Source organism: Choloepus didactylus, chromosome 2 (assembly GCF_015220235.1).
Source record: "Choloepus didactylus isolate mChoDid1 chromosome 2, mChoDid1.pri, whole genome shotgun sequence".
NCBI classification, from domain to species: Eukaryota; Metazoa; Chordata; class Mammalia; order Pilosa; family Megalonychidae; genus Choloepus; species Choloepus didactylus.
The window spans coordinates 127,746,858-127,768,624 of record NC_051308.1 but is presented as its reverse complement, the minus strand read 5'-3'; the positions used below and the strand labels follow the sequence as shown (position 1 = coordinate 127,768,624).

At 51.3% G+C, this 21,767-nt stretch overlaps 2 protein-coding genes across 4 annotated transcripts; one reads left to right on the top strand and one right to left on the bottom strand.

Annotated features, from left to right (window-relative positions):
* Nucleotides 1–2,616: 2,616 nt before the first annotated feature.
* On the bottom strand, nucleotides 2,617–7,885 carry PPM1J (protein phosphatase, Mg2+/Mn2+ dependent 1J). The gene is made up of 10 exons (XM_037815245.1): nucleotides 7,542–7,885; nucleotides 6,149–6,263; nucleotides 5,369–5,656; nucleotides 4,981–5,093; nucleotides 4,624–4,708; nucleotides 3,928–4,046; nucleotides 3,654–3,717; nucleotides 3,392–3,499; nucleotides 3,097–3,248; nucleotides 2,617–2,948 (listed from the first exon to the last, which is right to left on the bottom strand). The coding sequence occupies exons 1-10, from the start codon at nucleotides 7,865–7,867 to the stop codon at nucleotides 2,801–2,803; spliced, it is 1,518 nt and encodes a 505-aa protein (XP_037671173.1). The 5' UTR covers nucleotides 7,868–7,885; the 3' UTR covers nucleotides 2,617–2,800.
* Nucleotides 7,886–11,152: 3,267 nt separating this feature from the next.
* On the top strand, nucleotides 11,153–21,261 carry TAFA3 (TAFA chemokine like family member 3). Of its 3 annotated transcripts, none has more exons than XM_037826352.1 (6): nucleotides 11,153–11,597; nucleotides 14,147–14,229; nucleotides 14,319–14,434; nucleotides 15,097–15,243; nucleotides 16,151–16,275; nucleotides 17,445–21,261. In XM_037826352.1, the coding sequence occupies exons 3-6, from the start codon at nucleotides 14,320–14,322 to the stop codon at nucleotides 17,454–17,456; spliced, it is 399 nt and encodes a 132-aa protein (XP_037682280.1). In that variant the 5' UTR covers nucleotides 11,153–11,597; nucleotides 14,147–14,229; nucleotide 14,319; the 3' UTR covers nucleotides 17,457–21,261. The 3 variants fall into 3 exon arrangements, with proteins under 3 accessions (XP_037682280.1, XP_037682281.1, XP_037682279.1); XM_037826351.1 differs by having other exon boundaries at nucleotides 11,154–11,597; nucleotides 14,147–14,185; XM_037826353.1 differs by lacking the exon at nucleotides 14,147–14,229.
* Nucleotides 21,262–21,767: the final 506 nt, after the last annotated feature.

Genomic DNA, 21,767 nt, shown 5'->3' with positions numbered 1-21,767 from the left:
CTCACAGTTGCCTGCATTCCCCCTACCTGGGGTTTCCCAAAGTCTAAATCCTACCTACCCCTCAAAGGACACTCCTGGAAATCCTTCCGGATCCCCAGCTGGGAATTCAGTTCTCACTCCCATTGTATTATTTCTGTGCCTCTAGAGACAGTTGGCCCAGTCTGACTTGTCGCACAGGGTATATAAGTACACGTTATCTCCTTCCCTGGGAAGAGGCTGAGGAGGGAGATGAAGATTTTACTGGCTTGTGCTCCAAGCACTATAAAGCTCAACCCTCTTACTACTCACTACAGATCTTTGGGGTAGGTGTACCCATCCCCTTTTGCCCGCGAGGAAACTGACGCTCAGAGAAGTGGCAGGAATTTAAACCCAGGTTTTTCTGGCTCCAAAGGTGATGCTTTCCCCCTGCCATGCTCCTCCAACCTGCCCTTTCTGCACTATCCAGCACAGTGTGTGGCACATAATAGATTTTCAGCAAATATTTGCTGAATGGATGAATACTAGAAATAACAGGGAGTTTAAAGATCTGAAGCACAATCCACGCATTTGATAACCGAGGAAGCTGAAATCCAGAGCAGTTGTACCTGGGCCTCTTAACTTACTCAATAAACATTTATTGAGTGTTAACTATGAGTTGTGCTGACGATCGATTTCTGCCTTCTTACAGTCTAAATGCAGAATACAGACAACTTAAAGAAAGCTAACATTTATTGAACTCTATTACATGGACCTTGCTCTACACACATTAATTACTTTAATCCTCCCAACAACCTTATGAGATAGTACCATTAATATCTCCATTTTACTGGGAGGCAAATTGAGACTCAGAGAGCTACTTTTCCATCTGGCACCAGGATCCAAACAGCTGGACTCTAGAGCCCTTGCTGCACTCCTTACTGATCCTAATATGGACAGTTGTAATACAGTGAGGTAGTCACTGTCATGGGGGCATGCGTGGGCTGTGGGATCCCCAGACCTGACAGACAAGTGAAGTGTCTACGATAAGGTGATATGTAGATTTTAAATAATGAGTACGAGGAACCCTAGGAGTGGTGGTGGTGAAAGATGAGGCTGGGAAAGGAAGCAGTGGTCAGGTAATGAAAGTCCTAATATACCACACTTAGGAGTCGAGAGTGTATTTTGTTCTGAAGGCAATAAGGAGCCGTTGAAGTGTTCTCACAAGGGAATAACCAACTCCAGTTTACACTGTGGAAAGGTCACCCCATCTGCTATGTCTGTAGGATATTAAGAGGAGGTCTGGACGGTTGCTGCAAAGGAGAGGCTAGGCCTCCCTGTATTTGTGCCTAAGAGTCTCCTCCTGAATGCCTCTTTGTTGCTCAGATGTGGCCCTCTCTCTCTGGCTAAGCCAACTTGAAAGGTGAAATCACTGCCCTCCCCCCTACGTGGGATCAGACACCCAGGGAAGTGAATCTCCCTGGCAACGTGGAATATGACTCCCGGGGAGGAATGTAGACCCGGCATCGTGGGATGGAGAACATCTTCTTGACCAAAAGGGGGATGTGAAAGGAAATGAAATAAGCTTCAGTGGCAGAGAGACTCCAAAACGAGCCGAGAGATCACTCTGGTGGGCACTCTTACGCACACTTTAGACAACCTTTTTTAGGTTCTAAAGAATTGGGGTAGCTGGTGGTGGATACCTGAAACTATTAAACTACAACCCAGAACCCATGAATCTCGAAGACAGTTGTATAAAAATGTAGCTTATGAGGGGTGACAGTGGGATTGGGAATGCCATAAGGACCAAACTCCACTTTGTCTAGTTTATGGATGGATGTGTAGAAAAGTAGGGGAAGCAAACAAACAGACAAAGGTACCCAGTGTTCTTTTTTACTTCAATTGCTCTTTTTCACTCTAATTATTATTCTTGTTATTTTTGTGTGTGTGCTAATGAAGGTGTCAGGGATTGATTTAGGTGATGAATGTACAACTATGTAATGGTACTGTAAACAATCGAAAGTACAATTTGTTTTGTATGACTGCGTGGTATGTGAATATATCTCAATAAAATGATGATTAAAAAAAAAAAAAGTGGAGGTCTGGAGACAGAGATGAGTTAGGAGGCTGATACAGTAAAGAAGTAAGGTGTGATAGTGGGGGTGGAGTTAACTGGAAAAATATGAACTATATTTAAAAATACATAATCAATAAGACTTAGTGACTGATCAGCTTGACACAGAAGAAATGGAAGCCAAGGGTGACCAACTCCAAGACTTCTAACATGGGCAGCTGAGTTGGTGCCCACTAAGAGGAAGAACCAGGAAAAGGAAGACATTTATGGGAGGGAATGATGAATTCAGTGTGAGATATATTGAGCTGAAGTGCTATGGAATGTAGGGAATGTTTAGGAGACAACTGGGGCGTGTGGGTCTAAAGTGCAGGAAAGGTTTGGGCTGGAAATACTGATTTGGAAGACATCGGCAGATGAAAGAAGCCACGGGAGTGGATGAGAGTGCTCATAGAGAGGGTATGGAGTGGGAAGAGCAGAAGATAGAAGAAAGAACCTGGAGAACACCAAATTTTCGGGACCATTCTGGTGTTCTCTCCATCACCCTACAGAGCTTTTTATTCCTTTCAGTTTCTAATCAGAGTAAATAAAAACACACAACTTTATCCATCTGATTTATTTACCAGTAGCAGTAATTTTGGATCTAGCCAACATCCCTTCTTCAATTAAATTGCCACTAAAGAAGGATCAGGAGACAATTTCAGAATTTGGGCTGGGAGATGGGTGAGCATGGAGAGGCTGGGGTGGGTGGTGGGAGAGTTGGGGCTGTGTCCCTCAGGAGTAACTGCCTGGCCCTCCCAAGGGGATGATGAAGACCGAGATGTCATCCCCGGAACCCAGCTTGTTGTTGGATAGACGCCAGCCACGATCCCGGGGGGCGCCCCGAGCCCCCAGGACCAGAGCTTGGGCCAGAGCTGTGTACCTGACAGAAGCACATGTACACTTTCATATACGAATATGTATATGGGAAAGATACTCAGGCCCACATATGGGTCCCCGAGCATTGCTTCTCTCTTCCCACCTTCATTCCCCAATGTCTTCCCCTCACCACCACACCATGCAGCCCCTACCTGTTGGGGTCATTGGGCTCATAGGCTGACAGCACCCCGTCCACAGTGGCAGCTACCTCACAGTCACTGGTGACATCCCACAGACCATCTGTTCCCAGGACCATCACATCATCCGGGCAGTGCTCATACTGTGTCAGGTCATACACTCGCACCTGGAAGGGAAGATGGTAGAGAGGACTAAGGTGCAGGGTTTGGTGAACAAGGAGGTTGGGATTTAAAGAGAACCCCAAGGAAGGCCAGCGCAAGACACCTAGAGGAGAGAAGATGTCGTTAAGGGGGTCCCTACATAGCTCACCTCAGGGAAGCAGGAGAGGAAGGGCTTGATGGGCAGAGTGGAACTGCAGACCCTGAGGTTGTGGTCTCCTAGGCCCCGGGTCACCCCAATGGTGGCCATCACTCGAGCCTGAAGGGAATGAGGAGGGGTTGCTGCTATAGTCATCTCCTGGACTCTTTGAAACCTTGGCCCCCTCGCACTCCTACCCTCAGGTAGAACCTCCACCTCTCTAGATAAGCTGTGGGTCCTCCTGCCCTCTCCCACCTCTCCCATGGGAGCTTACCTTTTTGCCCTCCCCACAGACCAGAGGAAACTTGAGATCCTCCAGCTCGATCTTTTTGTAGGCCCTGGGGAGGGAGGAGGAGAGGATGCATCACCAGGAGTCAAAGCCCCTCTGCCCTAGGAGCCACACACCCTCAAACCCCTTAGGAGGGCCACACACCCCACCCCCACCCCCAGCTCCCAGCCTGGTCCAGCCACCAGTTTTCACCTCGCTGCTGGTGAGGAACTGGTTGTGTTGCCATGGGAACGGGCCCCAGCTCTGAGGGAAGTGTTACCAGCCAGTCATGTTCTGGTCCCGGTACAGCATCCTCTGCCCCAGCTCCTTGGGGTGAACTCTGCGGGGGAACTCAAGGTGGGTAAATTCACTGCCCAGCAGCTCTGGTTTCAAAAAGCCCTGGGGTTGGGAGTGGACAGACAGAGCAGAGGGCCAGGGGGCATTAGGCTTACAGAACACCCTCGTGTATAGATGATGTTAATCATAGCAAACTTTTAAATAGAGTTTACTATATACCAGGCACTGTTCTAATATTAACCTAGATTAACTCATTTATCCTTACAACAGCCTTTAAGACGGGAACTATTGATGCACAGAGAGGCAAAAGGAATTGTTGAAGGCCACACAACTAGCAAAGTACTTGACCAGGATTCACTCCCAGGCAGTCCAACTCCAAGAGCCGACTTGCAAGCACTAAGCCATACTGCCTAAGCACTGAGTCAGGGGCCTTTGCTATTTCCTTCCCCCACCTCGGACTCTCCTTCCTTCCTCAGCTGGGGCCACAGTTGGAGCTGCTTCCTGCTGCATCATCCCCCCAACTCAGCCCTGCATTCTGCAGTCCACGGAGTGGCCTTCCCATTAAACAATAAGGAGCTGTCTGTGCATGTGGTGGGATGTGAGAATTCTCAGAACATAAGGTGCAGAGAGGCACAAGACCCAACAAGGTATAAGAGTAGGGATTTTGGTTCCTACTTACAAGCAGCTGAAGTCGCTGGCGCTCGGTCTCCGGGGTAAATTCCCGGGACATTGGAATGATTTCACCATTCCGGACAATGATGGCCCTGCCCAGTTAGAGGAAAGGCCCATGTGAGGTCTGTCTACCACCTGAACTCATAAGCTGAGGGAAGGTTTGGGCCTGGCTCTCCTCAGCCCCCTTATGGAGAATTCTAGAAAGACCAGACCTTCCCCATAAGGTTCCCTCACCCAAACCCCCTTATATCCTCCCCTCATAGCTTGTGTCTATGATCCCTCCAACCTTTGATTTTTTTTTACTCCTCCTGTCTCACAGAGAGTGGCTTCCTGTAGCCACTTTCAAGAGGCCCCCCCTCCATACCTGCTGTCACCCGCATTGGCCACATACACCTTGCCTAACAGGTAGATCACAACCAGTGCACAGCAACCCCCTTCCACTTGGTGGCCATGCCGCTCCTGGGCCATCTGCTCATCCTGCCACATGAAGAAGAGTCAGAGGGGTGAATGAAGAAAAGGTTCCAGGCACAGAGCCACCCCTTCCATCTGCAGAAATAAACTAGTCCAGCCAAGCCACACTGGAGAGGAAAACATGGGTATAATTCCCCCTTCTCTCCCCCTCTGAACTGAGCTCTGCTCAGCCTCTCAAAGATTTTCTGAGTTTTCGGGATCACCCCCCCCCCAGGTCACCTGACTCCCATGTTAACTAGAGCATCTTCCTAGCGAGCCCTTGGCCTCAGTCATCCACTCACCATGAGCTGGAAGGCATTCTCAATGGCCCCCACTACCAGGCTCTCATGGGTCACTTCCTTCTGTGAAGGCCAGCAGGACTGAGGACCAGCCAGGTGAGAAGGATCAGAGGAACCTGGGGCTCCCGGAGTGGATGGGAGGCAGAGGGGGGGTGGTGTGGGGTCCTGAAGTATCTCTACCAGGTCCCTTAGCTGCTCCCGGATATGGCGATGCAGGAGGCGTGAGGCCATTTCAGCAGCTCCACCCCCTGCATGCCCATCAAACAGGCCCCAATAGTAGAAGCAGAGTCCCTGATGGAAGAAAAGTTGGAGGTGAGTACGTGTGTGTGTGTGTGTGTGTGTGTGTGTGTGTGTGTGTTATGCAGATAACTCTGGGCATCTATATCCATGTGAACATCAGAGGGTAAATCAGAACTTAGTATTAATATTGAAGGCAAATTAGATTTATTTATTCATTTACCAAGGGCCTACTGTGTGTTAGGAGACAGCATTAAAAAAGCTATATGTAAGCGAGTAAAATATGCAAAAATCAGAGTGGGTAATTATTAACTCATCCGTAAGTACAAGAGCATCTACATTTTAAGTGGAAAACTAAACATTCATATTGACATAGTAGAATCTTTAACTGATCAATGCCAGGTAAAGATTATGTGTCAGAAAGGAGAAAAGCTAGTGAATCAGGAGGCAAGTCTTCCACATGTGTCAGATTTAAAACTGGTGCCTGGAATCCCTGGAGGCAGGTATCACAGCCTTGGGAGGCTAGGAAAGAGGATGAATGCTTACCTGGCCTTGGCTAGGCTCCCCAGGTGCTCGTGCAACACTCCTCCGACCTTCCACATACACCACCTCACAGCAAGCCTGGTCCTCATTGTGCCGGCTCTTGCCAGCGTTGATGACCCTGCCAGACCAAAGTGACCACATCAGGCTGGACACCGGACTAGATCCTGGAATAACGCCCACCTTAGACACACACATTAAAGGTCACAGCCATCTGGGATCCGGGCCAGCGGGAAGGGGAGGAGGAAGGGAGGGCAAGGCACGAGGAATACTGCCTGGGTGGCGGGCCCCACCACTTCACAGAAAGTCCAGCAGCAGCACGCTGCCTGCCTCAGTTCCCCTGTGCCTGACAAAGGAGGAGTCCCTAATGGTGCTGCTAGAGCAGGGGCTGTATGGGGTTGGTGGGAAGTTTTACTTCTCTGCTTGCCTAGACCTACGTCCCCCCTATAGTCCCATCACCCGTCAACTTTCTTAGTGCCAGGCCCCCAAGCACTCCACCCTCACAGACACACCCACACCCATCCTAAAACCATCCAGGGAAAGTTTCTGCTGTTTGGGGAATGAGGAAGTGCTCTAGCTCAGATCGAGAAGAGGAATTGAAATAGGGTGGGGGTGGAAGCCCACCTTGGACTGGGTAGGAGTAACATAACCACCAACTCCTCCCACAGAAGAAGCTAAAGGAGGTGGCCCCACCAGCGACCTCTCTCAGCGACCTTAGAGCCCCCATCTCCCTCCCTACTCCACGTTTCCCTCAGATGCCTTGAATATACACGCGGCCTGGGAGCGCGCCAGCCGCTCTGGCGGGGAATTTGGGGGGCGCTTCCTTGCCCCGCTGGTGCGAATCAGCCGCCCGAGAGGCGTCGAGGGGGGACCCTCCCGCTGCCCCGGGCGCCCCCCTCCCCCCCGCCTCTGAGGTGGCCTGCGGCCGCCTGGTGTCGAGGGCTATTTCTGGGTGTGGAGGGGGAGGGGAACAGTAAGAGGGACAGGGAACTGGGGCGCCGGGTCTAGGAAGCCGAGGAGCGAGCCAGAGTTCTCTCCCCTATTAAAAGGGAACCGCCCCAGTCCCCTCCTTCTTAAAACCTCTCCTCCCTAACTTAGCCTTTAAACTGCTGGGCCGCGACTGAGAACTGGTCAACTCATCCTTCGCCCGGCATTCCGCCCTGCGGGCTCTGGGAAAGAACCGGGTCCTGAGGCGGCTCGGGTGAGGGTAGTAACGAGCTGGAAGGTCCCGAGGAAGGTGATTCGGGCTGTACCCAACTCCCCAGAGGGCTGGAGTTGGGGGGGGGGGGCGAAGCCCGGAGATGGCAAAGGTCCTGGGCAAAGGGGACCTCCTGGCACCGAGGGCGACGTGGGGGTTGCCGAGCTGGGGAGCGGGGTATGTGCCCCCAGGGGCGCTCACTCAGCGTAGCCCGTGCTCCATGGCAGGCGGCGACCCGTGTCTGGTGGGCTCTGCACAGCCCGGCCCGCGTGGTCGTCGGCGCGTCGCAACGCCCCTGGGCTCAGCTGCAGAAAGGTCGGTCTGGAGAAGCTCGCTCGAGCCTCTACCGTCTTCGCGGGCGCCCCGCTCCCGCTCCCAGCCACTGCCGGAGGGCTCCCGGGAGCTTCTGGAGGGGCGGCAGGTGGAGGAGAGGTCGCGTTGGGCAGGTCGGGGGATTTGGGGCGCAGAGGCGGGGCGCCCCCGGAGCTCACCAGGTGCGCCACGGCGGAGCGCACCCGGTTTAGCATGCTGCCTCCCTGCCCCGCCCTCGGCGGTGGCACAGCCCCGGAGCAGGCACCGCCCCCTAGAGCTTGCGGTAGGCGGCGCTCGCTCCCGCGGGCCTTCCGTTGCCATTGGCTCGGGGTGGTCTGGGCCACTCACCAGCAAAATTTTCTCCTTCTCTGGGCCACCTCGGGAACCGCCCCACCGGCTCGCGGTCTCTTCCCCGCCCCATTTCGGCGTCGCCCCGCCCCCCCGCCTCAGTTTCTTTGGGGAAGAAGGATCTTTGCTGTGGGAAGGAGTGGAGAAGTACATACTATTTCCGCAACTTCCTAGGCTAGCATCAGCTAGAACTTCCCCACTGTGACGGGGGTGGTCGGGCTCCTCGCCCTCGGTTTGGTCCGGCGTGGCTAGCCTGCGGGGAAGGCGAAGGAGCTCGTGACCTAAGAGCGAAACCTGCCGCTTTGGGGTGGCGTCGGCGACCGCTGGGTGTGAAGCACCTGGTGTGGCAACACCTCTGGCTGGGGCTGCTGGAATGAGAGCGAGAGCGAGCGAGCTGGTGCTGCATGGCGGATGGGGGTGGGGGGTGGGATAGTGGGGTAGCAAGTCAGGCTAGAGCCGACCAATCTGAATTAGGGAGCTGGGGTCCTGACGGCTCCTGACGGCGCTGTTCTCCGTGGAGACCACCTCTAGATCTGGAGGACTGGTTGCCACTTCCAACCTCACTTTCTTTCTCAGGACCCCATTCCCCACTCCCCCCACATTTATACTTCCCCTGACCCTAGAAAGTACGGGCAATATAATAACTACCATTTATTTAGGATTTACTACATGCTAGGCCCTCTACCAAGCACTTTCCACACGTTGGCTCATTTATACCGCACACCAACCAAGTTGGTTTTTTAAAAAAGTATGTATGTATCCTCTTTACAGATGAAGCAGGCCTGAAAGTTCCCGTCATTTTAGGCGACTTGCCCCAAGTGGTCACTCAACCAGTGAGAAGTTCACATCCATGTCAGACCCTGACGCCCAAGCCCGGTTCTGTCTAAAGAATTAAGCTGTTTCTTAGGTTCAGGGAGGAAAGGTTAGATGGGAGGTGAATGGTGGAGACAGGAGAGGGGTGTCTGCTCTCCCAACCTCCTCCTCCAAGGAAGAGTCGGGGGATGCTGAGCAAGTTCTGTGGCTGCCGCGAGGGGGAGACAGAGGCCAGGCAAAGCCCCTGCCTAAGGCGGAGGAAAAGCCCGGCTCGCTAAAGAACCACCAGGACTGTGCCCAGCACCCCGTGGGCTACCTGTTCTTTCTGCCTGCATCCCTCTGGGAGAGGCTGGTACTGACCTGATGCCGGAGAAGCTCTGTCCCCAAACTTGCCATCAAGGAGTTGATCACGAGGTCTCTTGAGACACCCCCCCTCCCCAAACTATCCAAATTGTGACATGGGTGCCCCCTCCTGGCCCTAATTCAAGACGAGTTAGCCATTAGGGCCCACTGGCCTGGGCTCTGCCAATGGGGAACTCCTGACCATTCCCCGCCCTGTTTCCTGGGCCAAACTGTGTCCTCCAGAGGGATGGCTTTCCTGGCAACTTCAAAAAAAAAAAAAAAAAAAAAAAAAACAAAGTCCAAAATGGTCATCCAGATTTGTAGAGGTATTATAAATTATGTCTGCACTCTGATCAGAGAAAAAGAAGTCACAAGAGAAAATCAGACCCAGAGGCACAGAAAATGGCAAAGGCAGGGAGGGGGACAAAGAGTATGCTGCTGCTGTGGGTATGTCCCTTCTGTTTGAGAAAAACTAGAACCAGCTCTCAGCTAAATGGCATGAAGAGGAGCAGCAAGCCAAAGACTGAAGAAAAAAAAAAAAACACTTAACATCCTGGTTTTATTATTCAGTGTTTCTGGGACAGGCTGCTCACCACTTCTTGGTGTCACCCAGCTCCCCTGGCTCTTTGCAGCCCCCACTATGATCTAGCTGCAAATGGACCACAGAGCCAGGGCCCAGAGACCCCCAGCTGTAGCACCAGATGGTCAGCAGGGATGTCAACTGCTCCCATGGACTCCAGAACAGTCCTCTGGCCATATCTAAATCCTAAGTGTTCAACTCTCCTCTCCTTGCCTTTCTCACCTTCTATTCATGGCGCCTTCACACTGCCTTTGTTTATTCTCAGACATGCCCAGAACCTGGTGAGAAGGTCATCACCTCTACTCATTCCTGAGGCAGCAGAATGAGGGAAGTGTGTGTGTGTAGGGGGTGGGGGCAGATTTGCGGGCCTGCCAGTGTTCTTCTCCACTGAGAACTAGGACTTCGCTCAGTGGCTGGTCCTGCCAAGGAAGCATGAGGCCTCAGCCAGGAAGGGAGATTGGGCGTCCTCAACACAGGCCCCTTTATTCCAGGCTGCAGGCAGTGGCCCAGAGCCCAGAACCAGGCTACTTCCAACCCCTACCTTTCTCTGTCCCATTATCCCAACTCCAGAGCCCTCTTAGACTAAGAGGACTATCCATTCAGTTAAGAGACAGATTCACAGTTCACCCCCTCCCTGCCATTTGTCTAATACTTTCCATCTAAACTCTTACCTTATAAAAAAAATAGTACAATTACTGCAGTTTTTCTGATGAAGTAACTAGGTCTCAGAATTCCCAAGTTGGGATTCAAACTCAAAATCTCCCCAAAAACCATAGGGACCATCCACCAACCTATTGCAGCCCTCCTTCCCACCCTCAATAACCTCATGCCAATGCTAGTCTGCCCTTTTCCTCTCCCCCTATTCATCTGGTAGAGATTATTATTCCTTCCTAAATTTTAACAAGGAAGGCTAACTGAATAAAAGTCTGGAACAGTGTTGTCCCATAGAACTTTGTGTAATGATGGAACTGTTCTATGTCTGCTCTTTTGGATAGAGTAGACACTAGCTACTGTGGCTGTTGAGCACTTGAAATGTGGTTAGTGCAAATAAGGAACTTAATGCTTTATTTTCTCTTATTTTAATTAATTTGGATTTAAATTTAACCTTAAATAACTGCATGTGGTTAGTGGCTACCATATAGGAGCGGTTCTAGGATCTTAGAAGCTGAAAAACTGAGGGCCTGGGACGTCACTCTTCGCTCCCAGGTCCCCCTCACCTTCCCCACCACCTTGAACCACGGGACTAGGGGCCACAAGACCTCGAGGGTTCTGAGGGAGACGCCTGGCACCTGTCTTAGTTAACTCGGCCTGTCCATGCGGATTGTACCTGTGGGCACCGGGTATCCTCCCTTCTTTCCTTTTGCCCTGGACCACTAGAGGCCGCTGGGCCCCGGCAGTGCCCGTCCGCCTGCCCCGCCGCGCGCTCCGTGCGGCGCCCCGCGCTGTCCCAGAGGAGGCGGCAGCGCCCGCGCCGGGCGGGAGAAGCGAAGACGGCCTCTTGCGAGGAAGAGGAGGCGGAGGCGGCTGTGCGCTCTCTGGCCTGCGGGCGGGAGCCTTGGAGGGAACCCGGCTGAGCTCCGCAGAACCGGCCGGACCGGGCCCAGAGCTCCCCGGTGCCCGGAGCCGGGCCCGCCATGCCCGTGATGCCAGCTTGGCCAGAGCCCCGCCGTCGCGGGAACGCAGCAACTTGATAAGAGGGTAGGGCTCTGGATTCGACAGCACCTTAGCTGTCAGGTCCTGCCTGAAGGAGCAAAGTGGGAAAGAGCGCACCTGGGAGTCCACCTTTCGGTCTTGGCCTGGGCTCGGAAGCAAGGGGAACCTCAGATCAGCGGGTCCTTCCGGTGGACACCACCCCGGGGGAGGTAGGTCCCAGGCGTCGAACTCGGGATTTGGAGGATTGAGAGGGCGCTGGGGGAGGAGGAGGGACTGGAGAAGGTGGTGGTGGAGGGTGTGTGTGGGGGGGGGGGAGGGTGGGGGGGGGTGGAGGGTGTGTGTGTGTGTGTGTGTGTGTGTGTGTGTGTGTGTGTGAAGGTTCCTGCCCCTCAGCATCCTCAACTCCAAGTGTGTGTGTGTGTGTGTGTGTGTGTGTGTGTGTGTGTGTGTGTGAAGGTTCCTGCCCCTCAGCATCCTCAACTCCAAGCTGGTTATTCAGGCTGCAAACTGAGCCTCACCATAGCCTGGATTGGGAGTTTGGGGGAAAAGCTGGGAAACTGAGGCAGGAGAGGTAGACTCTGGTGCTTCAGCATGGAAGGCCAAGAACAGATTCCAGAAGCTTCTTTCTCCTGCTCTCACTGTGGGGAGGGAAGGAAGGGTAGGGATAGAATGGCTAATACCAGTCCTCCTTACATCCCAGCTGAGTCCTTTTGGGTCTTGGGGTTTCCAGGAGGGGTGAGAGAGTTGAATTGGAGGGTGTGGTGGCTCAGAGAGAAATGGGACCGGGATCACCTGAGAGAAGACAAAGCTGCATTTGTAATGATCCAAATGAGGGCTCCTGATAGGGGCAGGGAGAGGCGATATCAACTCAGAAAAGAGGCCACAGCCCCCAACCGCTTCCCCCTTTCTCCTTAAGGACCTCTCCTCCCTAAGGGAAGTGAAACTGAAGAGGCTCAGAACCCCCCATTCTAGCCCTCTGGAGTGTAAATGAGGGTAAGGGTGGCACAGCTGAGCCAGTTCCACATAAGTCCAGGAAGCAGGTGTGAGGGGTGTAGGAGGTAGAGGGAGAGGAAGAAGTTTCAGAGCCTCAAGAATCCTTGCCTGTGCGCTCTTCTCCAGATCCCTTCCCTGGCCCTCAGCCCCCTCTGCGGCCAGAGAATTGCCAAAGCTGATTCTCAGATACCTCCCCACCATGACCCCTGCTTTACTCCTGGGAGTGAGACACTCCCTCAGGTCACTTTTCTCAGATCTTCTCTCCTCCCCTCCACCCCGTACTTTTTCCCAGGATCTGCGAGGGCCCCTGCAAATTCCCAAGGCGGAGGGCTAGACCCTGCCCCCTGCACTGGCTTCTTGGGGAACAGCTTCAGAAATGGGCTCTACTTTCGTGCCCAGCCCACCCCTTTGTCTTTCTTCACCCCTTGCAGGGGCATGGGCTCCCTCTGTCTCTGGCAATTCCCCAAGAATCTTTTTCACTTGTCTAGGTAGAGTGAGTCTGAGGCCAGTGGATGAACAGACAGAGGCTGAAAGATCCCCAAAAAGGTGAATTGAGGCCATGAAAGATGGGGATTGCAGATTGGACAGAGATCAAGCACCCTGTCCAAGGGAACATCTGGGGTCTGGCATTTGGTTTGGCCTCCACTATTCCCAGCACTGTGCTAGCACCTAAGGGAGTCCAGGGATGCCCCTAAAGGGCTAGCAGCACAGCAGAGACAGTAGTCCAGGCTTAACCCCGAGCTTGTGGCCCTACTGCCTCCCAGGGTTGCTCCCCACTGCTTCTCTGCCTGGGCAGCTTCCAGCTGTTCTGTGCCTCTGCTTCACTAGCCTACATTTCTAGCCCACCCTCTCAGATAGATTTGGGAGACCTGAACCATCAAGGATGGAGGAGGACGTGGAAAGGGGAAACAAGCTGGTGCAGCAGGAATGGGGCAGGTTTCTGGGCTCTGCCACCCACACACTGCATGACCTTGGGCAAGTCATTTAACTTCTATTATTCTTGGCTTTATTTCTTCTTCTTTAAATTTAAATCAAATATTAAATATTATATTAAATCAACCATAGCACATTTCTATGGTTCAAAACTCAAAAAGTAAAAAAAGGAATAGGGAAGAAAATAAATCTCCTTGTACCTCTATCTCCCAGCCTATTATTAGGTTGTTTTGTTTTGTTTTGGTACATCTTGCCAGAGTTAGTGCATATTCAAGCAACATACATTATCTCTCCCTTTTACACATTAGCATTTTATACACACCATCCTGCACTTTGCTTTTTGTTTCTCTTAACAAGAGATTATCAGTGGCAATCATTGCAGGCATCAGTATATAAAGTATTTTCCCTTTCTTTTTTGCAGCTACCTGGATGGGACTGCATTTGTACAGATGTTCCATAATATATTGAACCCAGTCCCTTATTGATGGTTATTTAGGTTGTGCCAAGGCTTTTTGGGCTTCAGTTTGCTCAGCTGTAGAATATTTAATAATAATCCTACTTTGTAGGACAATTGTGAAGGATGCAAGATGATGCCATGTGGTTTGGCCTCTACTATGCCCAGCACTGTGCTAGCACCTAAGGGACATGCGTGGGTCGAGTGCTCAATCAGTGGGAGTTATTATTTGACCCATGTCACAGCCTTCTAGATATATGGGACTATATCTAGTTCATCCCTCAAGACCCATCTTAATTGTCACCTCCTCCAAAAAGCCTTCCCTGATTTTCCCATCAGAACAGTCTCTCTCTTCTTGCTCCCCTTTTCCTCCTATAGCACTCATCACTTCTACAGTGAAAGCTGCCTGAGGATGAGGTGTGCATTCTACATCCTACCCACCTTTGTGCCTGCCAACTGCCATGAGTGCATGGCACAGAGAAGGGGCTCGGGCTGGGCACTAGGAGAGCTCCTGCCTGCAGGCCAGCAAGGTGTGTGCTTCTCTCCGCAGGATGAGTGAGAGGGCCGTGCAGAACTGGAGCACGGGTAGCTGGCTGCTGGCACTTTGTCTGGCCTGGCTCTGGACTCACCTGGCCTCGGCTGCCTTGCAGTCCCCAGCTCCCACAGGTTTGGGGGAGGTGGCAGGGCCTGGGGAGGGAGTGGAGTGTTCCCAAGATACCTGGAGAACTTGATACTGCCTCACCCTATTCCACAGCAGGCAGATCCCCAGGCAAAGTAAAATCCACAGATTCTGGGGGTTCTGGCTCCTTCTCTTTTCTCGACTCAGGAAACTCTGCCCCCTCTGCTGTCCCAGCCTGGGGAAGGCCTGGGCAGACTCTTGCTCCCTTTCCCTTCCAGACCGTAAGGTGTTTTACAGCGAGCAAGGCCCTCAGTGGTGGGGAGCAGGGTTACGTCTAGCCTCCTGTCCTAATTCTGTGGTTTTCCTTCTGCGATGGCTAAAGTCCGTGTAAGCGGATGATCCTCTCCAGGCATCATAAGTTCCCAGGAGCTCTTGCACTCTGAGTAGGCCGGGCTGGGGAGGTTAGCGGGGGACTCCATCTTGTGTCTGCCCAAGGGCCAGGCTCTGCCAAAGGGGTGATGAGCGTGGCCTCCCTGGGGAGGAAAGAAGAACAGGAGCACTGAGAAGGGGCAGGCAGAGTTCACCCTCCCCTACAACTGGAAATCTCTTAAATACCAAACTGGGAGGAGGGGTCAAGGGTATCTAGGCCTGGCCCCATGGGCAGGAGGGATGTGGGGGTGGGCACCCCATCTCGCGCTGGCCCCTTCAGCCCTCATGAAGCAGGGCACCTGCGAGGTGATTGCTGCGCATCGCTGCTGTAACCAGAACCGCATCGAGGAACGCTCCCAGACCAAGTGCTCCTGCTTGTCCGGCCAGGTGGCCGGCACCACGCGGGCCAAGCCCTCCTGCGTAGATGGTGAGCGAGAGGCCAGGACCCGGCGGGTGGGGAGGTCTGACCAGGGAGATAAGAAGGTCTGTTTCAGCCCCTTGCCATCTACTGCAGACAGATACAGTTTCATTGTGATCCCAGGGTCTTCTTCATCAAAGAAAAGCTCAAGTGTTGGGGCAACCCCTGGTGGGGAGGAGGGCACATGCTAGCATCCCTACTTCCTAGATAAGGAAAGCTCTTGTTACACGCACACCCGCCCACACCCATGTGCCTCTCCAGCAGACTCTCACTACCCTTGCACTTACTCCTCCAGACATTTACTTCTTCACCTTCTGGTCCTTTCCCAGGCCCCTTACACTTGCCCTCCTCCCATTCTCATCCTCATGCATCTCCCAGTCCTTCCTTCACATGGACATACACACACTGCTCACACACATGTTCCTTCACACACCCACCCCCTTTCCTACCTCCTTGCCCGTGCCCATTTTCTCACTCTCCTGGGGCACCCCTGTAAACGTGCCGCTTGTGCTCAAAAGCATGTCTGCTTGTGCACTCCTGGTCTGCAGACGACTTCAAATGTCTCCCACACCTGCTCATGTATACCAAGCAGTTTGTTGAAGATTGTGCCTCTCTGCTAATGACATGGTGGCTCAACTCTAGGATTGCCACAAAGACACCTTCCCCTGGCTTCACCCTGTGTTGTCTTTGTGAGGTGTAGGGATCAGTGAGGTTGAAGCAGATATGGCTGCACTCCCAGCCTTCAGTCTGATTACTGCCTCTCTGGACAGCTCAGAGTAGGGGCAAGGCATGGGCAATGCTGGGCTCAAAGCCAGGGTGTGTGGATGCGTGTACCTCATCCCCAGACCCCCACTTGACTACACACTTGTACTCTCAGAAAGCTTAGAGCTGCCCTTCCTACCTCCTGCCCCCACAGCCTTCATTGTCCTGCAGAAGTGGTGGTGTCAGATGGAGCCCTGCTTGCCTGCGGAGGAGTGTAAGGTGCTCCCGGATCTGTCAGGATGGAGCTGCAGCAGTGGACACAAAGTCAAAACCACCAAGGTATGCAGGAACCCCCACTCTTCCCCCTTCACCTGGGGCAGGAAAGAGGGCACAGGAGCCCTGGGGATTTAGGATGTCGGTGTCACAAGGTGAGATCAGCCTAAGAGGAGGACATGTCCCCAGACAGTCTTCCCTGGTCTGTCCTGGCCCTGGAGCAGGGCTCTGGATTTTAAATCCAGTGTGTCCTCCTGGGCAAATTCCTGATGCTTCATATGCCTTAGTTTCCTCCTCTTTGCCTGAAGTGAGTTTGCCTCCAAAAAAATGTCAGGTCTTTAAGAATAAAGTGGAGATGTGAGGGAGTTATCTAGATAATTCCAGGGAGAATCTCTACTTCTATGTGAATTCCAGATCCAGTAGCCACTTGACCACCCACTCCTGCCACAGAACCCCTCCCTCACCCCTTTCCCACACCTCCATATGATTAACTCCCCGACTGCTCTTTCCTGCGTTCCTCTAGTCAGATTGCTCTGCTGTGACGGCACCTGAGAGGATTATTGTTTTCATGGTTTGCTGCCTGCCCCACAGAACAAGGGGTAATTAAAATTTTATCAAACTCATTAGCAATTCCATGTGTGTCATAGTTAATCAGTCATATCATTCTGACATCAGCATTTATACAGATGAGTGATGCTGTGTGGCAATCCTGAGCTCTGCCTTCTCGCCTTCCCTCCCAGCCAACAAGCAAACCAATTAAAAAAAAAAAATTAAGAAGAAAAGCAGCCTTCAGGGTTCCAAAGGGAGTAACCATTTTCAAAGAGCACAGAGCAAAAGGAGCTACACTAAGAAGTTTGGTTGAATGTAAAGTAGAGCTTCCTATCTGCAGGCAGGCCTGGGGGGCATGGTGTGATAGCCCTCCTGGGCATTTTTAAGACTAGAAAAGAATAGGACCCACCATAGAGCTCATGACATTTGTCACCATTTTATAGGTTTGGGTTTGCAGCCTGTAGAGGCTGATCACTGTAGCTACTCTGAAGCAAATACTAGTGATGCTTGCCTGATTTATGGTTGTATGGGCCATCCAACCAAGCTTTCCCAGTCTGGGAAGCTTTAGGGGCAGGGGGTTGGCAGCAGTAACCTCTAAGTGACCTGCATATCCTGGGAAGTCTCTGACATGCTGGTATGGGATAGGCATTCCCTTCTCTAACCTTCCTCTGTTGCTTGCTCTCTAGGTCACACGATAGCTCTTGTTCTGGACAGGGCAGGCTCAACTGAGCTGTGGACTGAAGAATGGCATCTAGTCATTAGCCAGCAAATATGAGGATTTATCTACCTGGACACACGCCTCATACCAAATGCAGCATCACTCTCTCCAGGGGTGTTTCAGTTAGGCTGCTCAGCAAATATGGATGGTTCTCCGACTATATGCACTTCTGGGGGACACAGAAGAAGGTCAAGACACAGTTCGTGCCCTTAAGGAATGTCCAGTCAAGTTAGGGAGTTGGTGAAGGAGACTGAAGTGTATGATACCTAGGCTGTGGCTGCTGAGGAGGCTTTGGGCATGGTAGAGGTTTGGAGATGAGACCCCACAGCTCTTCAGCTACCCTCTGGCCACAAAATACAAAGACAAGAGGTCACATTCACCACCCACCATCCTCCCTCACCTCAGTCCTGAATCCCCAGCAAGCTGCTGACCTGTTGAAGAAAAACACTCCCTTTATGCCAAACCAGCTGTATCTCATTTGGATGGGATTGGATTGATGTGGGGAAGGAAAGCAAAGATGAAATCAAACAACTTTCCAGCAAAGCTTCTGCAGAGACATAGCCTGGTTTGGGCTGTTCATTGGGTATGGGTTGGACAGGACCTTAAAATTGCCCCTATCCAAGCATCTTGGGTTTTTGTTTGTTTGCTTGTTTTGACAGATGAGGAAATCAAGTCCCAGAGAGGTGAGGCAACTTGCTCAAGAGATCACCTGGGCTCCCAGATCTCTAAAGCTGTTGATCTTCCACTTAGCCTGGATGTTGGGATTTCTATCTGGGCCTTCCATGTTGTTTTTTTTTTCTATCGTACAAGAACCTTCAATGTATTGGCTGGACAGCAGAACCAGTTTTCTTAAGAGATGTTAGAACAAGAAATTTTACCAAGGTCACTGTTCTCTTTTCTAAAATAAGCCAGATACCCCCTACCATGATGCGGGACCCGTTGGTCTCCACTCTGCTCTTGGCCCAGAAAACTCTACACAGACCCTATGGCAGCTCAGAGGCCACTCAGCCCAGAGACAGCTGGGGCAGCACCAGACAACATCCCCAGGCCCACTCTGACCCACCTCTTTCAGGGTCCTTAGGCTATAACTTTCTCCAGGTTCAGAAGAAAGTAGGTGGGGTCTTGGGCTGGTCAGAGTCCTCTTTCCTTCCAAGGCTTCTGCTGGGCAGGTGGGGTGGCAGGCTGGAATTTCTATCCTGGATTGGGAGTTGGCCTTGTTGGGTTGACACCCTAGATGGCTGGGGGATGATGACACAGGCTCCAGGGATGCAGGCATGGGCTATTTGGGTATCTCATCAGTAAGAGAACTGCAGCCTCAGTGACTGCTGGGATCAGCTGGGATTGCCGGGAATGCAGGGGGAGGAGAGGGGTGTCAGTAGAGACCTACCTGGACATGCTGAATTGTGACCCTCAGAGAAGGCACTGCAGACGATGGGCCCACGCTGTCTCCGCTTCTCTCTCCCTGCCCACCTCCTCATCAGTAGAACCCAGACCAATTGGTATTCCCCCTTCCTCACTCCACTCCAGAGTTTTATCTTTTTATTTTTTTGTTTTTGGTCATGGGGTAAACAAGGATGACAGCCTCTCATGACAATGTAAATACCAGACTCTGATGCATTATATGCACTTTAATCTCTGTGCATATAGTGAAGTCACAGGGTGGGGTAGTGAAAGAATTGGTCAAAAATTCATCCTCACCTCCTTCAGGCTGGCAGATAGACGGCAAACTTTCCCTGGAGAGGGCCAGATAGTAAATATATTAGGCTTTGCAGACCGCATACAATCTCTGTTTCATACTCTGCTTTGTTGTTTCATTTTGTTTTTGAAACTCTTTAAAAATGTAAAAAAACATGCTCAGCTCAAGAGCCATGTATTTGCAAGCCACAGTCCCTATTGGGAAGTCTGCCAACCCCAATGAACCTTTGAAGGAGGGCCCTTTGTGCAGCTTGGGACTGCCTCCCAGCCTCCTGGCCTGCCTTTGGTGCAGTGGGAACCTGAGCATGAGGGCTGGGTTGGGTTTTGTTTTTCTTCTAATGTTCCTTGAGAGATTGGTGAGTGAATTATTTAGGCTACAAATGAGTCAGCCTTAGCGGAGTCAGACAATGGGATCCTGCTCTCTGGGAGACCAGAATGCAGGCTTCTCCACTCCCTCCCCACCCCTCAACACTGAGTCCAGGAGAGGGGGCACCAGTCCCTGTTGCATCTGCAAGCAGCTGGGCCATGAGCTGGGGAATGAGCCTGAGACAGGGTGATGTCATACAAACCGTCCCCCTCTGAACTGCCAACAACTGCCAGCCCCTGCCTCAGCCAAAGCCCAGACCCACTGACCTTTCCTGACCTCCCTCATTCCTGTGTACAGAGAAGACTTCTTTCCTTTCGGAATATGCTGGAATTTGCTAATTTGATTTTTTTTTTTTTTTAACCTCTCAAACCCTCCATTTATTGGTGGGCTTTGAGGGGTGTCCTTTATATCCAGGAGAGTCCTACACAAGAGATCTGTTGGAGAAGGAAAAATGTTCCACTTTCCAACAGAAGCTCCCTAGGGTCCTATTTTCCTGCTTAGCCAATATTTGTGTGCATTTTGTAGTACTTCAATAACAGTTTAGGAATGTCAATTAATTTTCCTGGCACACAGGGGTTCTGGAGTCATTTGTCTTCCTCGTCTCCCCTCAGTGAGATGGGATCTGACATTCTCTGAAGTTAGCTGGTGCTCCCAAACCCCCTCAGCTATGAAGGCCTTAGGAAGTTCGCCAACTACAGGGGATCATGCAGCTAATTCCTGTTGGCCTCTGGCAGTTTAATTAAGGTCTGTGAGTGACATTCTAGTTAATGGCTCCAGACAGTTGCTTAGAGTTGAGGCCTAAAGCTTCCTGAAATCAAAAGCTTCCAGCTAGAAAACAGAGATCAGTTAGTCCAACTCTCTTACTTGACAGATGAGGAAAGGGAGGCTCAGAGAGGTTACATGACTTGACCAAAATCAAAAGGCAAAGTGGTGGCATGATCCAGACAAGTACTCTCTATGGCTACACATGATCTCTGTACCCCAATTCAGGCAAGGAGCATGAAAAGAAGCCAGAATTTTAGCAAGCACAAATGTGATGGAGTCTCATTCTAAAATCACCCAACCCTGTGAGTCCAGGGAGATGGAATGAAAATGAATAGGGAGCATTTAGAGATGTATATGCAGAAAAAGGGAAGCAACAAAAAGAGGGATTGAGATCACTCATTCAGAAGAACATCAAAACACCAAAGCACATCACAAAATAAGTAGAACAAAACTGATGCCATTTTCATAACAGTTGGTTTTTGTTCTTTCTGGAGGAGACAAGGTGGGGCCCTGGTTAACCTCTGGAAGATCTGTGAAGCCAACCTTGATGGCTTCTGGGTTCTTTAGACCCTAGTGCACGGGTCTGCAAACTAAAGCCCATGGGCCAACTCTGGTCCACCACTTGTTTTTGTAAATAAAGTTTTATTGGAACACAGCCACACTTATTTGTCTACTTGCATGCTACAGCTGCAGAGTTGAGTTTTTTGCAACAGAGCCCATGTGACCTGTAAAGCCTGAAGTGTTTACTATCTGACCCTTTACAGAAAAATTTTCCAACTCCTGCCCTAGTGCTTTTATCATACCTTTTTCAATACATGTATACAATCTGGAAAAAGATGATTCTACCTTGTATTCCTGGGTTGGGGATTGTGTATGTATGTATGTATGTATGTATGTATGTATGTATGTATGTATGTGTGTGTGTGTGAGATATATATCAAACAAAGAAATGAAGTCATAAAGACAGGCCGAGAGAAAGACTTAGAGCAGATAAAATGCTTCCCTAATGTATTTTCACACCCCAGATCAGTTCAGTTCATGCATTCCAAGTTCATGTAATTTCCACCTTTAAACTTAAGGAAAATATTTTCATGTACACCCATGTATAAAGTTGTAGTTGTGCATGCATGTATCCTGCTGGTGTTTTTGCGCATCTGGATATATGTGTTGAGTATCTCTGTGCCCAAAAGCAGGGGTGGTATTCAAAATATATAAAAACTACTGAAGAAAGATGCTGGCCTGCATGGCAGGCCAGGGCACACTGGGTGCACACAGCCCAGCACATAACTGCACATTCTCACTCCACCTGCTATGACTGCGATGGGATTTCAGAACAGGGGAGGGCTCATTTCCCTTCTCCCCAACATGAGCAGCTAAACTGGTTCCTGATTTCCTTGGACTTGAAAACTTACAGAATTGCCAGGAAGTGTGAATATGGGTGTGTGCATTGGCACAGAAGCTACT

Bases quoted from the DNA above. Each gene is read 5' to 3' on its own strand.
- PPM1J (XM_037815245.1), bottom strand. From the start codon at position 7,867: ATGCTAAACCGGGTGCGCTCCGCCGTGGCGCACCTGGTGAGCTCCGGG. The intron at 5,657-6,148 runs GTAAGCATTCAT...TTCTTCCATCAG, and splicing joins GGGAGCCTAGCCAAGGCCAG to GGACTCTGCTTCTACTATTG. The intron at 2,949-3,096 runs GTAGGGGCTGCA...TGCTTCTGTCAG, and splicing joins GAGCCCAATGACCCCAACAG to GTACACAGCTCTGGCCCAAG.
- TAFA3 (XM_037826351.1), top strand. The intron at 14,435-15,096 runs GTTTGGGGGAGG...TGGCCCCTTCAG, and splicing joins GCAGTCCCCAGCTCCCACAG to CCCTCATGAAGCAGGGCACC. The intron at 15,244-16,150 runs GTGAGCGAGAGG...CTGCCCCCACAG, and splicing joins CAAGCCCTCCTGCGTAGATG to CCTTCATTGTCCTGCAGAAG.